The 20,366-nt window shown below is 36.5% G+C and overlaps 2 protein-coding genes across 3 annotated transcripts in view; both read left to right on the top strand.

Moving 5' to 3' along the window:
* Nucleotides 1-20,366, top strand: part of LOC139138716 (angiopoietin-1 receptor-like) — a 60,680-nt gene that overhangs the window by 7,492 nt on the left and 32,822 nt on the right. For both annotated transcript variants that reach the window (XM_070707223.1, XM_070707222.1), the window contains exon 2: nt 17,246-17,553. The gene's annotated coding sequence lies outside the window, so the exon portion shown is untranslated. The remainder of the gene's footprint in view (nt 1-17,245; nt 17,554-20,366) is intronic.
* On the top strand, nt 4,259-9,960 carry LOC139138718 (uncharacterized). The gene is made up of 3 exons (XM_070707226.1): nt 4,259-5,084; nt 6,045-6,318; nt 7,066-9,960. The coding sequence occupies exons 1-3, from the start codon at nt 4,549-4,551 to the stop codon at nt 7,492-7,494; spliced, it is 1,239 nt and encodes a 412-aa protein (XP_070563327.1). The 5' UTR covers nt 4,259-4,548; the 3' UTR covers nt 7,495-9,960.

Below are 20,366 nucleotides of genomic sequence, written 5' to 3'. Positions count from 1 at the left end.
ATCGCGTGGCCCGGGTGGGCACAACGTAGGAACGCGTGTATTTCTATGTGTACGTTTCACTTGTGGTGTTGTTTGTACCATCGTGCGTTTGAAGTCGTCGTTTCACCTACAGTATTACCTTCAAGGTGACAGGCTTACTATTAATGTTCAGTATCACGGCACCAAGTTCTGCCCACGGTCGAAAACCACCTGTTTTGCCTACTAATTAATGCCCGTCGCTGCCCGTCCTGAATGTAGCCTATCTATAGCTACAGTAATCAGTCAATATATAATACCCCGCGCCTTATACTTTTTATATAAACTTATAAAATCATAGTCCGAGCCGCAAAATTGTTGACTTCCGATCCGATACAGGCTCATCGTTGAATCGCACCGGCGCATCCATGCTTACTTGCCCTTAGTTACTACTCTGCAAAGGGTGGGTAGATGGAATTCCTGGGCCAAAATGAACACCGGGGCGAAACTTTTTGTGAATCCATGTGAAAACATAAATCATTTATCAGTTTTGATGTATACTCCTAAATTGTAAGTTTGATAAAAATCGAGACCACATTCGAGGGCTATGCAGACTGTCCTGTACGCACACACAGTGACAAGAAGGCGGCAAACACCTACTCACCAAGCACATCGAATCGGCGAAAAGAAGCATAAAAAAGCAAGGCTCATCGCCAAAACAAACGCACCAAGCGCTAACAACAAACCCATACCAAGCGGCCCTTTTCAGGCCACCAAATACTCCAAAAAGAGAACTACCAAAAAAACCATAAAATGACATAGAACACACAAACACTTAAAAGAAATAACAAAAATCGTACACATAACAAACAACTGAACACAACATTAAATACAAAATAAAATCACCGTAACGTAACAGAAAAAATGGCCGTGGAAATAAATCAGCTATTTCCAAAGAAAAGCCGACAACAACATGAATTCAGCAAGAACCTATCATTCGCTCAAACTATGAAACTCCGAAAATAGCACTAGGCAAAAGCCTTAAAATAATTCGACACCAACAAAACCAAACGGAATAAAACCACCTCAGGATTTCAACAAATATAGTCGTAAAATGTGACTACGCTACATCGTGAGACACAAACAATCGCACAACACCAATTCAAAGAAAAGTCAAATTGGACTCCCCGAACAACAAACTTGAAAGCTATCTGAAGCTGCTAAACTCGCACTTCTAGAGATATCCTTTCAAACAAGAAAAAAAACATGTCGCGTGCCAAAAGAATCGCGATAAACCAGCTTGCAAACAATAGACAAATTTCGGAAAAAAAAATCAACCTTCGACAAGGGTCGGGTTTTCGTCATTGTCAACACAAACGATTACGTACCCGAATGCGAAAGGCAATTACGCAACACTCAGTATTATACACAACAAGCCAGAACAAACAGTAAACAAAGTAAACGAACTATTAATGAAAATGTACGAGAACAAGCACATCAACCAGGATACTTGTAAGTATCTTGATCAAATAAACATAAAATCCGTACCCCGAAGTGGTACTTATTGCCTTAAATTCACAAACCTCCGCAAAAATCTAAAAGACACACCAGTCAAAGCCAAAGTAAAGAAACAGAGAAGAAACAAACTGAACCACCAAACGAAACTCACAACGTGACCAAAATTAATACACTTGCCTCGCTACTCGAAGAGAAAGACCACTAAAATGCATTAAAATAAATTTTCACAAACACAAACTAAGGAAAGAATCTACACTGCGACTGATGACAAACCACACTCGGGTTTCGAAAACGCAATCGTCAAAGGGCGACTCTATCGACTTTTGTTACAACATAGGTCCGGCTGCGTCTCGCCATAAGCTTTCCCCACACAAGCAAAACATTACCGTACACACTAATCCAAACTTCTCTACAAATATCCCAAGCGAAACAAACATTACATTAACACAAACAATCGGATAAGAATGTAGGAACACATTTTCGAAACGAATCAAACACAAACTCGACACAAAATCATTTAGGATATTTAGGTGGGGAGCCTTTTTCACATTTTTTTACATCTCGCTATACTGTCTATGGTCCACTTTGAAATCTCTGTATACGAAATTTGGCAAAATTCATCTCTTCAAGCGATTTCATGGTTCTTAGGGGCACTTAAGTGTACGTCTAGCTTAAGGAATGTGGTTACATTCGCGATGTTTTATTCGAAATTATTTCTTCTAGGGCAAATGCACATAATTTATGCTGTTGGAAATACTGGCCGCTCATAAACAAGACAATAAACTCAATATGTGTGCATCTTTACTTTTATTGTCAAAGTACCACCGACACCCACAAAAAACAAATGGTTCAGTCCAGGTATTTGCAACTCTGCCATCCGACTGGTCAACAGGAAATCAACCATAGGTGTCTTTTGGCACGCGTATACGCCAGTCACCTAGGCGACGGTAATCTGCACCACTTATCACCATCGGGAAGGTACTCCTCCCCTATACCACTGGCGATCCCACCCTCAAGGCACTGCGTCATTCGACCAAGCATTGTTATTGTAATTTCCTGCATAAAATTAACAGCGAGGTCAACCGGTCAAATCCTCTTGGCATTTCCTGGCATGATGCAGGTCCACCTTAATGGACTCGATCAAAGTTGATGAGACTTGCGAGTACAAATAAATAAAAGTTACCCAATTAGGTAGTTCTTTTTCATCCCAATTTCAAAATTTCTAAAGAATTTAACTCCATTCTGGATGGGTCAAATTTTCTGAATTTTTAACATCATGTTTTTTTCAATGCTGTATAAAAAAAAAAAAAAAAAAAAAAAAAAAAATTAATTTTGCTAATCATGATTTTAATCACTTGTTTGAGTGCCAGTCTTACAATGCTTGCCATTTTAGAATGAGGATAGATAATGCAAACTATAATACCCTCCTAGGGGATATTTATTTTGGAGTCATACTTTTTGCTACTGTTAATTACTTCTAGTTGCATAAGATTACGGTTTGGGACCTAATGCACAAGGATTTAATTTTCTCGAAATGTGTCCACCTTCAAGACTTTAGTCCTGGGATGATAGATAGGTGATGAAACCCTGGATGGTAGTGGTTGGTAATTTCCAGCTTTACCGGTAGGCGATAATTTGGGGGAGGTGCTGTTGTTTAGGTAGCAAAATGATTTGGAGCCATGACCCCTGAGGAATAATTTGGTAAGATAATTGGTGCGAAGTTGTTTTGGAGAGAAACTGCGTCGACGAAATGGTATGGTGCAAAGTGTCTGGGAACCATGGATTGTGTTTGCAGCTAAATGGTTACCTATGTCAGCAGTGAGCGGATTTTTAGATTTTTGTCTGCAGCTAGTGGATTCTAAGATTTTGTGTGTGGCAAGCACTGAGCCAAATATTTCCTTGTTCATCAACAGAAAAGTTTCGTCTGAATTCATATGTACTGTTGTAGGATGGACCCGGAGCTAAAGAGAAAATTGCAGTCAAAAAGTTTCGATGACACTAAAGCATCGTTCCTCATCAATGGTAACCAGGCTTTCATTAATTGCCTTTATACAGATGCACTATTTACCGCAAACGCTAACAAATTATAGTACATGTATTTCATACATCGTACATTCGTTTGTGCGCACTACCCACTGTCATAATAATCACATTAGGATGAAAAATACTGCTTGAACATGTAAAGTTAAATCTGTTATGCTATTTTGAAGCCCATATTACTTTTAGTTGTTTTCGGTCGATACACCATGACTTCTTAAGTCCCCCTTGCATGTAGTACAAATTCATGGCCCCCTTAACTTGTGTTGGTTTTGTCACCATTACTCGTGCATGCAGCAAAACAAGTTGAGCCCCTTAATCGCGATGTAAAGTCACTGGATCACCGTCGTTAAAAAGTTATACGGTGTACTTCTCACAATTTATCGAAGCATTGATAAATGCACAGTAGGTTCGTTACATAGTGGTCCCCTCATTGGGTCACTGCAGTCATGGTACTTACAACCAGCTGAGCCTTTTTGATTTTATCGTCGCACCCGGCAACGTTTAAAGGCTGTCCGGGCTGGGATGCACAACGAAAGGTTGCGTCAATAAAAATGCCTCGGTTGTTAGAAAACCGTACATTCATTGTTCTGTTGGTAGACTCGTCATTAGGTCAAACGTGTTAGGATCGATTTAACGTCCCAGGTAAGAGAGAGAAACAGGGTAAGACAACTGGCTGAATTTGACAAATTCCGACGAGAGGTGAAAATGTCTTATCTTACTGTATATGTATAAATTATCGCATGGCATACCCTACAGGTCACCGGTTTTTCGGGATACACAATTTGCTTCTCACCTGTTTCGAGCTACTCCCTGTCTATACAATAACTTTCATTGTCTTTCCCGTAATGAAGTGCTATCCTCATGCTAATTTCATAGTCTTTATTGCCATTAAGTAAATATTTGTTTCTGGACAACAACATATAAACAGCAAACCGAATTTTCTCATGAAGACGGTCTCAAATTTTCGCTACCTTAACTAGGTTTTGACCCCCTAAGTTACTTATAAAAGTCCCGATCAGTCGACCACTTTTAAAAATGGCGGACAGATTCAAACAAATGCGACGAGAGCAGCTGCAGAAATTTCTTCGTGATCGAGGAATTTCGTATTGCGGAAAGAAAAAGAATGAATTAATTGAGTTGGCGGAAAAGGCAGAATTAAGATATGAAGTGTTGGAGAAATGTGATCACGAGATATCGGAACGAAGCCGGAGACTTGTTGTGGACGACGATGGGAAAAGTGTTGATTTGAATGGCAGAGCTGTCGTCTGGGACCGAGACTTGCAGAATACGCCTGCACTAACGCTGGGCGATGTTTTTGCGTACATTGTTTCTCACTGCAAGTGGACTTCCGAGAGACTAAGTAACTATAAATGTGATGATGGATATCTGATGTTCAAGGACGGTCATGTTGAATGCGTTAGTATCGGCATCATTAACAACAACAACGACTATGTCTATTTAAAGGGGGCTGTGAAACCTGAGCAAAGACAAACTGCAGGTCGCTATGAGACATGGGTTTTGATGACAAAAAATGCAGTAGTACTTTCAGCTGGCTGTGCATGTGTAGCCGCGTAAGTATAGCTTTCATGATCTTATTTACCATGCATATCAAAATTTTCGCCCTGTACACAGAAATCTACTTGAACAGTGTGTTTATGTCGAAATGGGTAGAATAACAGAATGCAAAACATTCCCCTGATGCACTTGTAAATTGTAATTTGTAGTCAATGTGTGACCTTGATCTTCAGGTGTTGTGTTTTTGCACTACAATTAAAATTATTGTACGATTTCTGAGTTTGTCCTTGTGGCCCAGGGCCATGCCAAACACGTCATAAACAAAACAAAGGATGAAATAAGTCTGGAAGAGTAATAACACCAAAGATGTAATATTTACACACAAATCAACAGAAGAACTGTTATGAAATCATGGTCAACAAAACATAGAAGTAAAACATTGAACTTTAGTGAGTAATAGTGTATCTACTAGAGTAATAACAAGTGAAGGAAAGAGATGAACTGTTGGTAGTATCACATGTTGTTTGGCTGACCAATTATTATTGTATAGATTCAGTGTTATGATAAATATTGTAGCAACAAAAAACATGCTTTGCAGGAATAATGATAATTTGCAGGGTATTAGAAAATTGTGATGTACCTTACTGTACCAGTTAATTGTGCACAGGTCAGATGGAGGTGTGCAGGTAACAGAATGAAGACTATACTTCCATCAAAAATAATTTGATACTTAATGCAAAAAAAAATATTATCTTTGTTGCACATCGCAATTCCATGGGATTGCACATTTCAATTCCATGGGATTAAAATACATAACTTTAATCAAGAAGCATTTCCTTTTTTGTAAATATTGTATGGCTCAGAGTGGAAGAACATTCAGCTAACAAGTAGGTACTTTGCAGGTTAAAAAGTGATGTCACATCTCCTGTATTTTTCACTTCCTACATGTAAGCTGTAAGCTGTACAAGATATGTCTTTCTCACAGTTCTGTTGATATTGTATTTTCTAACATTTAGAGATGACGGCTCTTGTAAACATGTCACATGTTTGTTGTTTGCCGTGGCAGACTTCAATGACAGGAGAACAGACAGACATACAGCTGTTGGAACTGATAACAGGTGTGAGTGGTCAAGACCAAGAAGGGAGTCCCAGCCTGTGGTAGTCACAGACCTTGACTATCGCAAGGACAAGACAACACCAAAAAAGCCAGGTCCAACACCCTCAAATTACAGACCACTGAAGTCATTGGAGAATGGGGATATTATAAGGATCCGCCAACACATGACTCATGTAAGTTTATGGCACATTATTGTCATTCCTACTTTGCAAACATTGCATTATAGGCAGCATTCACAGAGATGGTCCAGTACATGTAGCTGACTTTTTTTCCCAGGATTTTCATGCCATTTGTAAACTTGTTGCTGCATGCATAGATTATAGTTTCTTGTTCTGCCCAGTAAATCATGTGGAAAGAAACAATATTTGACCTGTAAACAAAAACTCTGTGTTTCTATAGTGTTCAAGTTTATATACATGATTTCAGTTGTTCACAAACTATGGCAGGTGATGCATACAGACTGTGTTGATAAGCTGAATACTTGGCATTTCAAAATAGTGAGTTGTCCAGGAAATAATCATTGATACACATGAAAAGAAATGCTGAAAAGATTACAGCAACTGTCCCTTTGTCTGATTAGTTGAATCATTTTTGTTTTTAAATAACTTTTTGTTGAGATTCTTTGCAATACTGCCATTTAGCTATAGATATAGATTGTCCCTCATCCCTTGGTGACCAGTATTACAATGTATGATCACAATCCGTGCTGATAGGGTGAGGATGTCAACAAAACCATTTTTGTCTAATTCAAATTTGCAACTGTTTTAACACCCAATAATATGGGTCAAAATAGTGGTAACTGTTAGAAAGAACTATGAGAGCCATAACCAAACTGATTATTTATTCATAGACTGTTTAGTGAGATTGACCCTTAGTTTTTATCTGTGATTCATTACATAGTCATGTTATCTGTTTGGCAGGTCTGTGAGACTGATCACCCTGGTGCTCTGTTGTTGAAGCTGGTCTCTCCACCTCCAGATGTGCAATATAATTCTGTACCAAGCATGGTGACTCTGTATCATCAGTTCCAACAGTCTTCTCTATCTCATAACTTTATTGAGTATATGGTTGAAAATACAACTCAAAGTCATCATGAATATCTACAAAATCTCTGTCAGAATACTCCAGAGTGGGAGGCAGTACGCAAAGGTAGAATCACAGCCAGTATAGCAGATGCTGTCAGAGCTACAAAAAACACAAGCCATGCAAAATCACTACTGGACAAGATAATGGGCACAGCTGCAAGCCTGGAAACGAACAAATATGTAAAACATGGAAGGAAATATGAGACTGTGGCAGACATTTGTACTCTATGCAGGAAGGACAAAAGCACAAGAATTTTAAAGTAAATGAATGTGGCTTGTTCATTTATCCAGATAGTCCATTTATGGGTGCATCTCCCGACGGCATGGCTGTCTGTGAATGTTGTAACAAAAGAGTTATTGAGGTTAAGTGCAGTTTTAAGCATCAGAATACTTTTCCCTGGGAAATTCCTGAACTTGACCCAGATTATCATTTCAATATATCAACGGAAGACTGACTCTAAAAGAGAAATCCCCATGGTATAGTCAAGTACAATTCCAAATGGGAGTTACTGGTGTGCCTCAATGTGATTTGGTATTTCGTACTAGGAAAGCTATAGCGGTAATAAAAATCCCTTTCAATAAGGCAATATGGGATATTCTTCGAGAAAAAGCAAGAGCACTTATTCTTGATAGGGAGCACCTCTCCTTCATTAAACTGTTATATATATATATATATTTTATTCCCAGAATCAAAAGCAAAACAAATACAAACAAACACTTTGTGACAAACATTGAGAAAAGGAGAAAAGGAGAAAGGAAAATAGTTGTCTAGCAACTAGTCAAGTCCATCTCCTTATACAAAAGAAAACAAATATATTCTTAATAATATTCTGGCAAAACTGTTCACTATACTCAATACACTAAATTAAATGTAATACAGAAACGTAATCATCACAAATAAATCAAATTATATTAATATAAAATTATCAAAAGAATTCTGCTTCAGGTATGATCGTTACAAATAGAGATATCAATTGGTAACAGAAGAGAAAGAAAATAACCTGGAAATAACGTCACGATTTTCGAGAGAAAAAGAAAATCTATCATCGAAAATAAAGTAAACTTAGAATGAACATGAAAACAATGCATGACTGGCTAATTTGATGACTGGAGATACATTTTATATTGCCGTTTAAATTGATGTCTATTTTTTATGTCTCTTATACTGCAAGGTATGCTGTTCCACAACTCCGTTACAGCATACTTAACTGTAAATTGACCTGCTTTGTGTCTGACTTTTGGTATGGCTAAGTCTTTCCGAACATTTTGCCTTGTACTGTACACATGTGTGATAGGGGTAAAAAAGTCTAAAAAGGTATCTGGTAGCCTAAAATTCAAAGAATCGTGTACGAAAAGTGCGACTTGTAATTTATGTTGTTTGAAACAACATATTGTTTCAAACATTCTGTTCAAAGTCTGGAAGGACAAAAGGACTGACATCTGCTACTTAGAGGGCCGATACCTTTGATTTTTTTGAGTTTCTGTTTTTGACATCAACCATGGTTTCTTGTTCTACTGCCCAAAGTATGTTTAAACACTATTTTGCTTGTCAACATAGTGTTGACGTGTAAGATGCACTGTTCTTGTTTACATTTGAATTCTAGTCCAGACCAGAATTCACTTGTCAACAATAGCAATGCAGTCTATACATTCATAAGCTGAGTTGACAAGATGATTAGTGTGTGTGTATTTGGACATGCTATGGAAAAATAATCGCAATCATACCAATCCATAATCCAATAACACTAGGTCAAAATTGTAAGACAATGGTTGTAAACATAGACACAAAACAGCACAGAACAGACAGTAATTAGACGGTACAAACAAAGTCAAAAGAACAATAACTATGTTTGGTATTAAAACAAAAATAATAAAAACTAATCAGAAGTTGGAGTTACTGGCCCTTTAATTCTACACCTGTATTGAATCACTGAATACTGTTGTTATTGTGTTACTGTTTACCTTGCCCTGTACAGATGAATGTTACTGAGACACATTTCCAGGAAAAACTTGCTGTTTCCTCAGTGTATAGCTAAATCTATTGAACAATTTCTTTGAAAAAATTAAAATGATATGCCTTATGTCAGAAAAAAAGAGTTCATGGTTAATCTGACGTTTTTTCACAAACTTTCACCACATTTATATAACAGAGTGTTTAATTCTTGGACAAATTACATTAAGACATTGATTGTAGATGCAAGAGTTTGTGTTGAAAGTATCAATGTTCAGTCCATGTAAATGCAAATATACTCAATGTACATTTTTACTGAAATACACTGTTGTCTTGTCAGTGTAACCTGTAAAAATACAGACAATACCCGGTATATCTGAATTCAGTCCATACTGAAATTTGGGAAATAACGCAAAATTGATACATGTTACTATAACTTTACATTTAAGTCTATTTTATTTTGCATTCTAGCGCGTGTCACAAACAATCATAAACTCAAAGTTTGCAAAATCTTTCCATTTATTAGTAATACTCCAATGAGAGATGAATTAACAAAGTCAAAATTTGGTCCAAAATGAACACAGCCTATACTTCCTTTGTTCACTACCTGATATAAGGTTTCATGTGAATAAGCTATTGGCATACCACTGTGTTGTTGTCTGAGTTTATCACTTCTACAGCTTTATCAGTGTTATCTTGACTCATTTTTGGATGCATGTATAATTTAGTCATGTATATGTACTTTCTGCTCAGTTTTGAATATAATGCTTGTTTGGACATCAAATTGCCAGGAGGTATCACACCTTAACTTGTTTCACAACTTAATCAACACATCTCATCTTGGATATCTTGTACAGTTATGAGCATATAACGTAGTACACATTAACCCTTTCATGCCTAACTTCACTTGGAATTGATTAAATTTCTCCAAAACCGAAAGAGCTTTCATATTGCACAAAGGTTTACCCCATTTCAGAATATTTTGTTATTGAATATTCATGACAGGCTGAGAGACAGATAGGAAAGAGCACTAGACCAACAGAAACAAAAAGTTTGGTCTACATGTGTCTATTTCCATCTGTTTGCATCTATTCAGTTGTCAATTCTTTTTGTATTACCCTGGTTGAAAGTTCTGCAATTAACTTACGTGTCTGACACAGGCAGAGCTGACCAAGCCAGAATACCAAAACAATGCCAGAGGTTTGCAGACATTTCAGCAAGGGTCATACAGAAAGATAAAAAAGACACAAACAGGTGCAGACAGACATGGAAACAGACACAGACAGACCCAGGCATTTTTGTTTCTGTTGGTCTGCCAGTTCCTGTTTGTCAGTCTCAACTTTTCATACAATATTCAGTATCAGAATAGTATGAGATGGGATAAACACACACACATGTCAATATGTGTTCAGCATCAACAATATTTGACAGGCTTTTTCTTGCTGGATTTAAACTTCTTGAGATGCTTTTCATCTTACTATAGAACAAAGGACCCTTTAAATTACATAAAGCTGCAACAAGCTGTACAATCATTGATGAAACATCCTTAAGACTTGCAGGCATTTGATGTTTAAGGATACACCAACATTTGACTCTCTGGATAGCACGTTCAATGTGAATGCGCAGATGTGCAATTTTCTGGTTTTCCTAATTTCATTTACATTTAGCCGTTTCTTTTAGCCATAATGCCATTTTCTAGTGAATGGGGTACAATAAGAGTTGCATCACGCTTCAAAAGTAAATCTTCTATTTGGAAACCCCTATCTGTCATGACTTCATCGCCTGCTTCCATTTTCTCTATCAGTCCACTGTGCTCTGTTATATATTTGTCAGAAACATTCCCTGACCACAAATCACTAACAAAGGTAAAGGCTCCAAATGGTGAAACCCCAAACAGACATTTGTATGTGTTATGGCTTTTATATTGGGAGTATGTTTTGTATTAGTTCACTCTTATTACTGGGCTTATCTACAAAAAATTCTGCACAGTCTAATAAAACTCATGTACATGGAAATTCCTTTCTAAACTCCAACGGCATCCATCCACGAATCTGTTCTTGAGTTGGCCATATCAGCAATGCTGGAACAATAGTTTGATGCAAGTATGATACCCATGTGATAATAATTTTAGTAACAGTTGAGGTACTGAAATAAAACAAATCTGCCAAAACAAGGAGGGGCAGATTCAGTCGGATACGTATTAAACACATGATAAACTGAAAGTATGCAGGGACCTCTTGACGACGTCCAGGGCGCCGACTGCTGTTCTGCTCATATTTCTTCTCTTTTCACTGTCTGAAGTTCGCCAAAATTTCATGTAATCAATACCAAACTTTACAGAGTTGAAGATACCTAAAATTAAGACAATACATTCTTTAATATTTACACACGAGTATTAAATTTTATTAAGACATGAAGAATGATTGAGCTTAGCTACACATGCAACTGGATTTTGTCTTTCACTTTCACTGAAAGATATCCACAAAATTACAGGCATTTACGGAGACAGTCAGTATAATCATTCAGTACATTCTACAGATCATAAATTTCCTTGATATAATTTTAGGCATATTCTATGATGTATTACACCTGCATGTTCTTTTTTATTTAATTTGCAATCTGAACATCTTTGTGATCACATAGAACAAATCAAACTTTAAAATCAAATACAAATTTAAAATTTAGAAAATTATGCCTGTGTAGGATGGCACTTCCTACCAAATGAAACTTTGGTATCTCTTTTACAGACTGCCATTTCAAAAGACAGTGACATCCTTGCAAACTACACAAACTTGATCATATGGAGAGCACAATACATATTTATGACAGTTTTAAGAAATCACAAACATATACCTTCCAGCAGACTTCGAGACTGGATACCAGTATAAAAGTTGACTCGCTCATCTGTTTTAGTGATAGCATCAACAATGTTCCCTCCTGGTGGAGATGATGATTTGGCTAAACATTCCAGGTGATCAATATCTTCCAACGTTAAATCAGTTTGGCTGGCAATACTGACAAGGTTAGGTACAGCACTATGTAGATAATCATGGTCAATCGGTTGTGGTGTACCAACCCAACTCTGTAAAAGAGGCCTCATCCCTGTCAATAAAATAAGAAATAAACAACTGGAGAAAAATTCCTCATGTTCTACATAATACAATTCTCTTGAATATCATAGATACATTTAGTTTGAAAAGTCTGTTCATGGTCATACACCATGTACATATTTAAATTCAACATTACTAAAACAGTAGTATGGTGAAACTAAATTCACTTGATATTGTATGGCTTGAGGAAGTGGATAAACTGACATATTATTTAAAATTTGCCATATGGCTAGGGTAAAGGTAGATTTCCAGATGTCTTCTTTAGAATACTACCTCTCGGAAATGGTTGTCTACATGGACTACCATGCAAACACTTAGCCTTGAGCTCTGTTGAAATATATATGGTAAACTATTTTTTAATCCAGTACTGGCAAAATGTAGGAAGCAAATTTTTCCTTTGGTAATTCATAATTAGACATAAATATCCGAAAATATTGAGCATTACTATTCTTCATCTTATTATTATTGTTATTATTATTATTATTATTATTATTATTATTATTATTATTATTATTATTATTATTTAATTCTTAACAAACGCACTACACATACGTCTCAGTGCATTGTACATACCATAAAGGACAAAAAATAGACAAAGTTATCAAATAGTAAAACAACTCGGAATTGACTTAAAAAATGAAATGATGAATTAAAAATTAAAAAATGAGATAAAATATAGTGTCAAGTTAAAACCGATCTTCATGTAATGATTAAATCTATTGCACCAACATAGTTTTGTTTATCATTTTGCACAATCAACAAAATGACTGGGGTCAGCAAGATGTGCGATGTATATTACAATTTACCATAACACAATGCAATGGAGAGAATAAGCCTTCGCTGCACAGAAGTTGTGTCGGGGCACGTAATCTATTTCCTACGTTTGAAAGCGATTTAGTTCAACTTACGTCCGACTGCAACTGTCTTGCCAAATACGAAGTCGTGACAGATACATCGTAACATTCCATTTTTTCGCAATGACTGTTCAGACTCGGTGGCTGTGTTTAAACAGGCAGACGAAGCATCATTTGCCTTTGAATTGGATGGCCTGGCTGCGTTAAGCTTGGTCAATGTTAATGTTGGACGTGTTTGCAGAGGTTTCCCCCAGTTATTCCAAGCAAAATATTTTGGATCTCCTTTTGCAAATCCTCCATCGTCGATCTGGTCTTCATCAAAATGCAGTGAACAAAGTCTGGAACGTTTTGAGATTTTCAAGACGTCCCTAGCAAAGTCACAATCGTTTTCTGAACCTTTGATACTTCTACCTTCTCGACGTATTAGCCTCTTCCACCGAGCTAAAGCTAAGCGATTACGAGGCCATTTGACCCATCTAATACCTGACATCCATGGATATTTGTCTAAATGTTTCAATTTCCGTGAATGAGAGCCACATTCCGCTGCTTCACATGTAAAAACCATTTTCTCGATGACCTTCAGTGCACGTAACACACACAGACAGCATAGCAGACGAACGAACAAGATGGCCGCTCATGGTCGACCTATTACCCAGAATGCATTTCTGTAACCTGTTATTGACTCCCTAGCACGTAGAGGAAGCCCATTTAAGGTGGCGAGAATTTCTAATGTAAAACACGCTGCCTGCATACAGGGACTTGAAGATCCGCCTCTGATAGAGGTAACAGTATCCATACGCAAAGAGTATCTTCTTCAATTATTCCCTGAATAGTTTTGCTGTTTTCTATTTCAGGGTCTGGAGAACGCATAAACGCACAGTCAAGTTTTTGACTTGAATTATTTTTTATTACAAAACTTGAGGATTTTCACCATAAATATACACCCAATTCATCCTCCGAGTACACTACTGATTTCATTGAAAACTGTAGAGTCTCTGCTTAATGAAAATATATTATGAGGGAGTTCCTTGTTATCTTGTTATCTTTGATGAGAAATATTGCGTTGAAAAACTGTTGCCAACATGCAGCTGCATCTCAATTGACTAGATCAAAGTTGATGAAATTTGCGATTTACATTAAAGATACTATGATGTAAAAATTTTGAAGGCCATTTAGCTTTTTTACCACAGCTAATTACTAATTTTAGCTGTTAATCATTTGCATATTTAGAGAAGTGTTTTTCAATTAGAAACATATCACTGGATTGACTAGATCAAAAGTGACAAAACATGTTATGTAAATTGGATAGACTATGATATAGCATTCATGAACGTTATCTTAGCATGTTTAGATAAATAACTAAGTTGCATATCTGATGAGCACTCATAATTAGGGACACATATCTGAATAAATTTGATAAAAGTTGACAAAACTGTCATGTTCATTGAAGATACTATGATAAAATATTACTGGAAGTCGCTTAACATTTTTCACAGGAGGTACTTACTAATTTGTATATTGCACTTACTTTCCGAATGAGACTGGAAGGACACTACAGAAGTTCATGAAACGTAGTATGTATATCGATGAGACAAGTATATTGTATTAGTGAAAGATATTTTGCATTTTGATGACAGCTAATTTATAATTTACGTTTCAAAAGACTTTTACACTTTGGCATAAGGCTTGAAAGACTTGAGCAAAGGCAATAACATTTGCTTTAAACAGTGGTGATAAAATGACAGAAGTCAAAGAAATTCAGTATTTTTATTTCAGCTAATTACATATTTCGTCTATACTCTATACCCTTTGAATTATCTGTTGTGAATATTGTTCATGATGTTGATCATAGTAATTTCACTGAAGTTGCAAACTTGTGGCAAAAGTTTCAATTTACAGACAACTGTGTTATATACTAAAACACGTGAGCATTTGCAGTCCATATCTGGTAAAGGTTAGTCAACTGCAGCTTTCGTTCAAGAATTAGGATTTAGGGCTAAAAGTGCACGAATTATTCAGGAAATATTCACCATCGTTCATGAAGGACATGAACACTGACTTCGAATGTCATAGTAATGTTTAGTAAGGATATTGATATCCGGTGAAAAACTACATTTATAAATGTGATTATACCAACCCCATTAATGATGAATAACAAGGATGGAGCTAATGTTTTTCGAAAATGTACCTTCCCTCCAAGGGACGTTTATTTTTGAGTCATACTTTTTGCTTCTGTTAAATACTTCTAAATGCATATGATAAGGGTTTTGAACCTAATGCACAAAGATTATGGCTGGGGTTTTTCCAAATAATAATTGACTAGATTTTTTGCATATCATACTAATAAAATATATCGATGTACTACAATTGGGTAGTTCTTAAATCAAGGTTTGCTGTTTTATGCCAGGTTAGCAATAGCACAACCGCATTGAGCTGTTGTAATGTAATAATGATCGAAGGATAACATATTGCTTTAACAGTGATCGAGGACGGTGGGGTTGGTCCTGCCCTGGCAACCCTGTCAGGTCATGAGTAATAGCAAAGGTCTCTGAAACTGGACATTTCGGACGATATGCTTTTATTATAAAGTTCTAGGGTCATAATGATTCCCTTTTCTGCAGAAAATACACAATTAGTCGTTAAAAAAGGTAAAATACGCCTTTTATCTCGTGAGCTTTCAACGAGTTGTTAAGTGAGGACGATAATCCCTGCATTCTTTTTGAAGATCAATAGAAATAACTAATGGGGTGGGTTAGAGCGGGTAATCAACATATATGCATGCATATATATATATATATATATATATATATATATATATATATATATATATATATATATATATATATATATATATATATATATATTTATTTATTTATTTATTTATTTATTTATTTATTTATTTATTTATCCCCTGCAAACGCTGTCAATGCTTGACAAGGCCCCACATCACTGGTAGTGATGCTGTGCCCCGGCCAGCTACAACACCAGCAAAGTTAAGGAATACCCAACTCATGTCTTTGTGGGAGAAATGGGCCACCAAATGGGTGACCATTTAATGAGAACTGTAACTGTAAAATACATCGAACAGGCCACTAATTGATGACACGCAAACATAATACGAAACGTGTGACCTTACAATAACTAACCTACTTACACTTGTGATAAAATTAAAGTTGCAAAGATGAGATACATCAATTAGGCCACAAAATTGGTGACCAATAAACTGACACACAAACAAATTTCCTTACAATGATTAACATGCTGATAACTGTGAAATACATAAAGTGGGCCACAAATGGGTGACCAATTAACAGTCTAACAAAGAATCACCTACATAGGTAACTCATTTAATCTTGCCCCAATCTTGTGGGGCCCAAACACAAATCCATACATGGTAAAATGTGGTGGAAAGGGGAGGAGGAGGGCGTTGTTAAAGTTCAGATGAGGTCCAGCTGCCGAAATGGCAGTCTTGCCTGGAGGACGTCTCAGGGCAAAAGAGGATGGTACAAGCCCACACGATGACCTCTTGACCCCCGCCACAGGCGGCGCTGTATGAACGTTTGCAGGAGATAAAATTCCTTACTTTTGTAACTTCTTATATATATATATATATATATATATATATTATATATATATATATATATATATATATATATATATATATATATATATATATATATATATATATATATGTTATCTTTGAATACTGCACACATATAGTGAGGGTAGCTATATTATGAATATTCTAATTGAAGTTATTTATCATAACTGATTAATAGATGAATGTATTGCTTACTAGGTTCTGTGATTCGAAATACACGAAATCTTCATTAGATGGTTACGAGGATGGCACATATCTGACACTTTTCGTCCTTGTGTAAATCGGCAGATTATCTACTCAGTCTATAGTTTGCATTGCTATACTCAGTAAAATTTTCGTAATTAATCAGGAAGTCTTTGAAGTAGCAATAATTCAGAAAGACAAATTAATACCAAACCAATAAAAGGCATATTAATTCTCAACAATAATTTCAACGGTAAGTTTCTTATCAGTTCACATTCAATGACCAAAATTTGTACTACGCTTCAATTACACACAGGTGCAAGATTAGACGTAACTTTTTTCAGTCAAACAGCGACACCAAGTTTGACTGGCAATCTTTTCATCAGCGGATTCTCAGGTGGTGACTCTATATCGACTGTAGGTACAGGTTTCCGTATGGTAGAATCCTAGATACTGGTACAGGATCAGAACTCCCAGCAGGATCGTTCCAAACTGACAATTTTGGCTACTCAAGACGACTTCATTTACCAACTGGTGCCAGCAGACCTGGTGTATACTACTGTGATGCCAATGCTAACACTGGGGAGACTGAGAGATTGCAGACAGTTTGGGTTGCCGAAGAAGGTAAATTGTGACTCCTTTCCATGGTTTCGTTATTCCAACAACATACTATGCAGACCGAACCTGTTTCTCCCTCATTCACTTAATTTGTTATACTGAATCGGGTTTGTGAGGTACGATCCATGTAAACAAACAAAAATTCTAGAGGGATAGGTCCTTTTTCGGTGAAATGTTTTTATTACCATTCTCACTCTCTTAGATCTATCTTCTGCGTTCGATACTGTCGATCATGGCATCCTCCTCCACCGTCTTGGACATACTCTGGGCATCTCCGGAACTGCTCTATCCTGGTTTCAATCTTACCTCTCAGGCAGAACTCAGACTGTACCTATCAATGGCATACGATCAACAACATCATCTATCTCTTTTAATGTCCTTCAAGGCTCAGTTCTTGGCCCTGTCCTATTTATATTGTACACTGGCCCTCTTTTCAGCCTCGTCAGAAAATACTGATTAAATTATCACGCCCTTTGCCGATGACAATCAATTATACAAGGAAACCACAATCGATCAAATCAAAGTCAACTGTTGAATCTGTGCAAAGTTGTATCACTGTCATTAAGCAGTGGGTGACATCTAATAAACTCCAGTTTAATGACAATAAAACAGAGGCATATACTTATATCCTCACCCAGAAAGGCGGCCAAATCATCTTTCCCTTCATCCATTATTCTGGGCGATTTTGATATGATTTTAGCTCCAGTCTCAAAACTTAGGAGTCACACTCGACTCTGATATGAATATTTGTGAACATGCGCAGAATGTTTGCAATGCTGCATACATCTAAATTAGACAAATTAGCTCTATTCGTCACTTCCTCTCTTACAGGGTACTAAAACGTTGGTCTCTGCACTTTTTCTGTCTCGTTTAGATTATTGCAATTGTCTCCTTTCTGGTTGCCCTAAACGGCTTATAGGCAACTTGCAAAGAGTGCGAAATGCTACCGCTCGTCTCGTCTCTAATTCTAAAAAGTACGATCATGTCCAACCCCTTTTTGCAAAAATTACACTGGTTGCCTATAAGTTCTCGTATCCACTTCAAGCTGTATCTACTTGCTTCAATGCAGTTATGGGTACAGGACTGCAATATCTCTCTGAGCTTCTACATCAATACACTCCAAAGAGCAACTCCGCCCCTCCTCAGATTCTCGACTTCTCAGTATTCCAAGAGTTTCCACAAAAACTTTTGGCGAGAAATCTTTCTCTATAATTGGCCCGGTATTATGGAACAAACTTCCTTCTGACCTTCGCCACTCCAGCTCTACCCTTTCTTTCCGTTGTTCCCTCAAGACTTATCTCTTTAAACAGTAGTTTAACCTTTTTCATTTGCCTTCAGTCCCGGTGATTCAACATTTCCACTGATATATTGTTTTTTGTCATTATTGCGCCTAGAGCTCTGTTCAGAGATTAGGCGCATTACAAATGTACTTTTTTATTATTATTATTATTATTATTATTATTATTATTATTACAAGTTTAGGGGCTATTAGTATTATATAGAAATCTAAAAACAATTCATTGAAGCTGTGGGACTTCTGAAAAAAAGGGTTGTCACTTCTGAATTGTTGCCATGGAAACATCTCACATTAAAGTGAGTGTGATTTTTTTTTGTGTGTTAACCAGAAAACCCTTATTATCAATTTTTTACATCAATTAATAGTTCTTTAATAGGAATTAGGGAAAAAGTAACATTTTCAATCCCAGAATAGTTACCATGGCAACTCAAAACATTAAAATAAGTTTGGTTTTGTGTTCTCTGACCCAAACTCCCCCACTAGATAATTTTCATATCAATCAAGTAACTTTTCATTAGATAATAGAAAAACTGAAATTTTCAACCCCTAAAATGGTTACCATAGAAACATGGGGCAGTGAAATTGATATCGTATTTGGTCTTTTCGATCCAAAATACCCTTATGGTGAAATTTTCACGGAAATTGAACCTATTATTATTCGCGTTATTATTTCTATATAATACTTATATTAATTATTATTATTATTAGTTTTGTTTTGGTTGTTTTGATTTAAGAAATACCTTCTAAGTTGTCTCCAATGAAACCTGTCTGGAAATATTCCCTCAGTAATTGGTTGCTGTAAATGGTGCCACTGTGTCCTTCCATTATCGTTATCATATTACTCATGTCACACTCTCTTTGTGTAGTATAAAGGGAGCCTTCGTTTTCAAAAGGAGGGTAATCTAAGGAATTTAAGGTGGCAGTGAAATCCAAAAAAGAGCCAAGATCCATTTGTCCTCAAATCTGACACTGAAATTCATCAAAAACCTCCCCTTTGTCCTCAAATCTGACACTGAAATTCATCAAAAACCTCCCCTTCTAAAGTGTTAATTGAATATATCAACAAACATAATATAAAGCTATGTCATTGGCTTGTCATCTGTCAAAAAGAGTTGCGTGTTAAAAAATTTTGTGTAAGTCAAGACAGCCTAGTTTTAAACTCATTAATACATGAAATAAACAGATACAATTACTATTATTACATGAACACTCATGCTATTTTGCCATGCCTAGAGGGCAACGGATCTTGAAACGTAATGGCAAATAGTGATATTTTTTGTTTTCGCGCGCGATCAAGACTGAGGCCGCTGTAAACAAAATAATCACACGGAATATACACATTAGAACTCACAAGCCAAAATCGGCAGACTTTTCCGTGTTTGTGTTTCCAAACACCCACGCCTTTTGCTATACCAGTAAAACGACTATGAAACTATGTGTATATTAATTTCGTCTGTATCACAACCAGCACAGTTATGAGTGGAAGACTTTTTTGTTCACAAAACCTGTTCTAATTTCATTA

This window comes from Ptychodera flava, chromosome 8 (assembly GCF_041260155.1).
Source record: "Ptychodera flava strain L36383 chromosome 8, AS_Pfla_20210202, whole genome shotgun sequence".
NCBI classification, from domain to species: domain Eukaryota; kingdom Metazoa; phylum Hemichordata; class Enteropneusta; family Ptychoderidae; genus Ptychodera; species Ptychodera flava.
This window is presented reverse-complemented; position numbering and strand designations above follow the sequence as displayed.

What these genes read in the sequence shown, in the direction of transcription:
- LOC139138718 (XM_070707226.1), top strand. Translation starts at nt 4,549, where the DNA reads ATGGCGGACAGATTCAAACAAATGCGACGAGAGCAGCTGCAGAAATTT. An exon ending in GGCTGTGCATGTGTAGCCGC is followed by an intron (nt 5,085 to 6,044) that starts GTAAGTATAGCT and finishes TCTAACATTTAG; the next exon opens with AGATGACGGCTCTTGTAAAC. An exon ending in TCCGCCAACACATGACTCAT is followed by an intron (nt 6,319 to 7,065) that starts GTAAGTTTATGG and finishes TCTGTTTGGCAG; the next exon opens with GTCTGTGAGACTGATCACCC.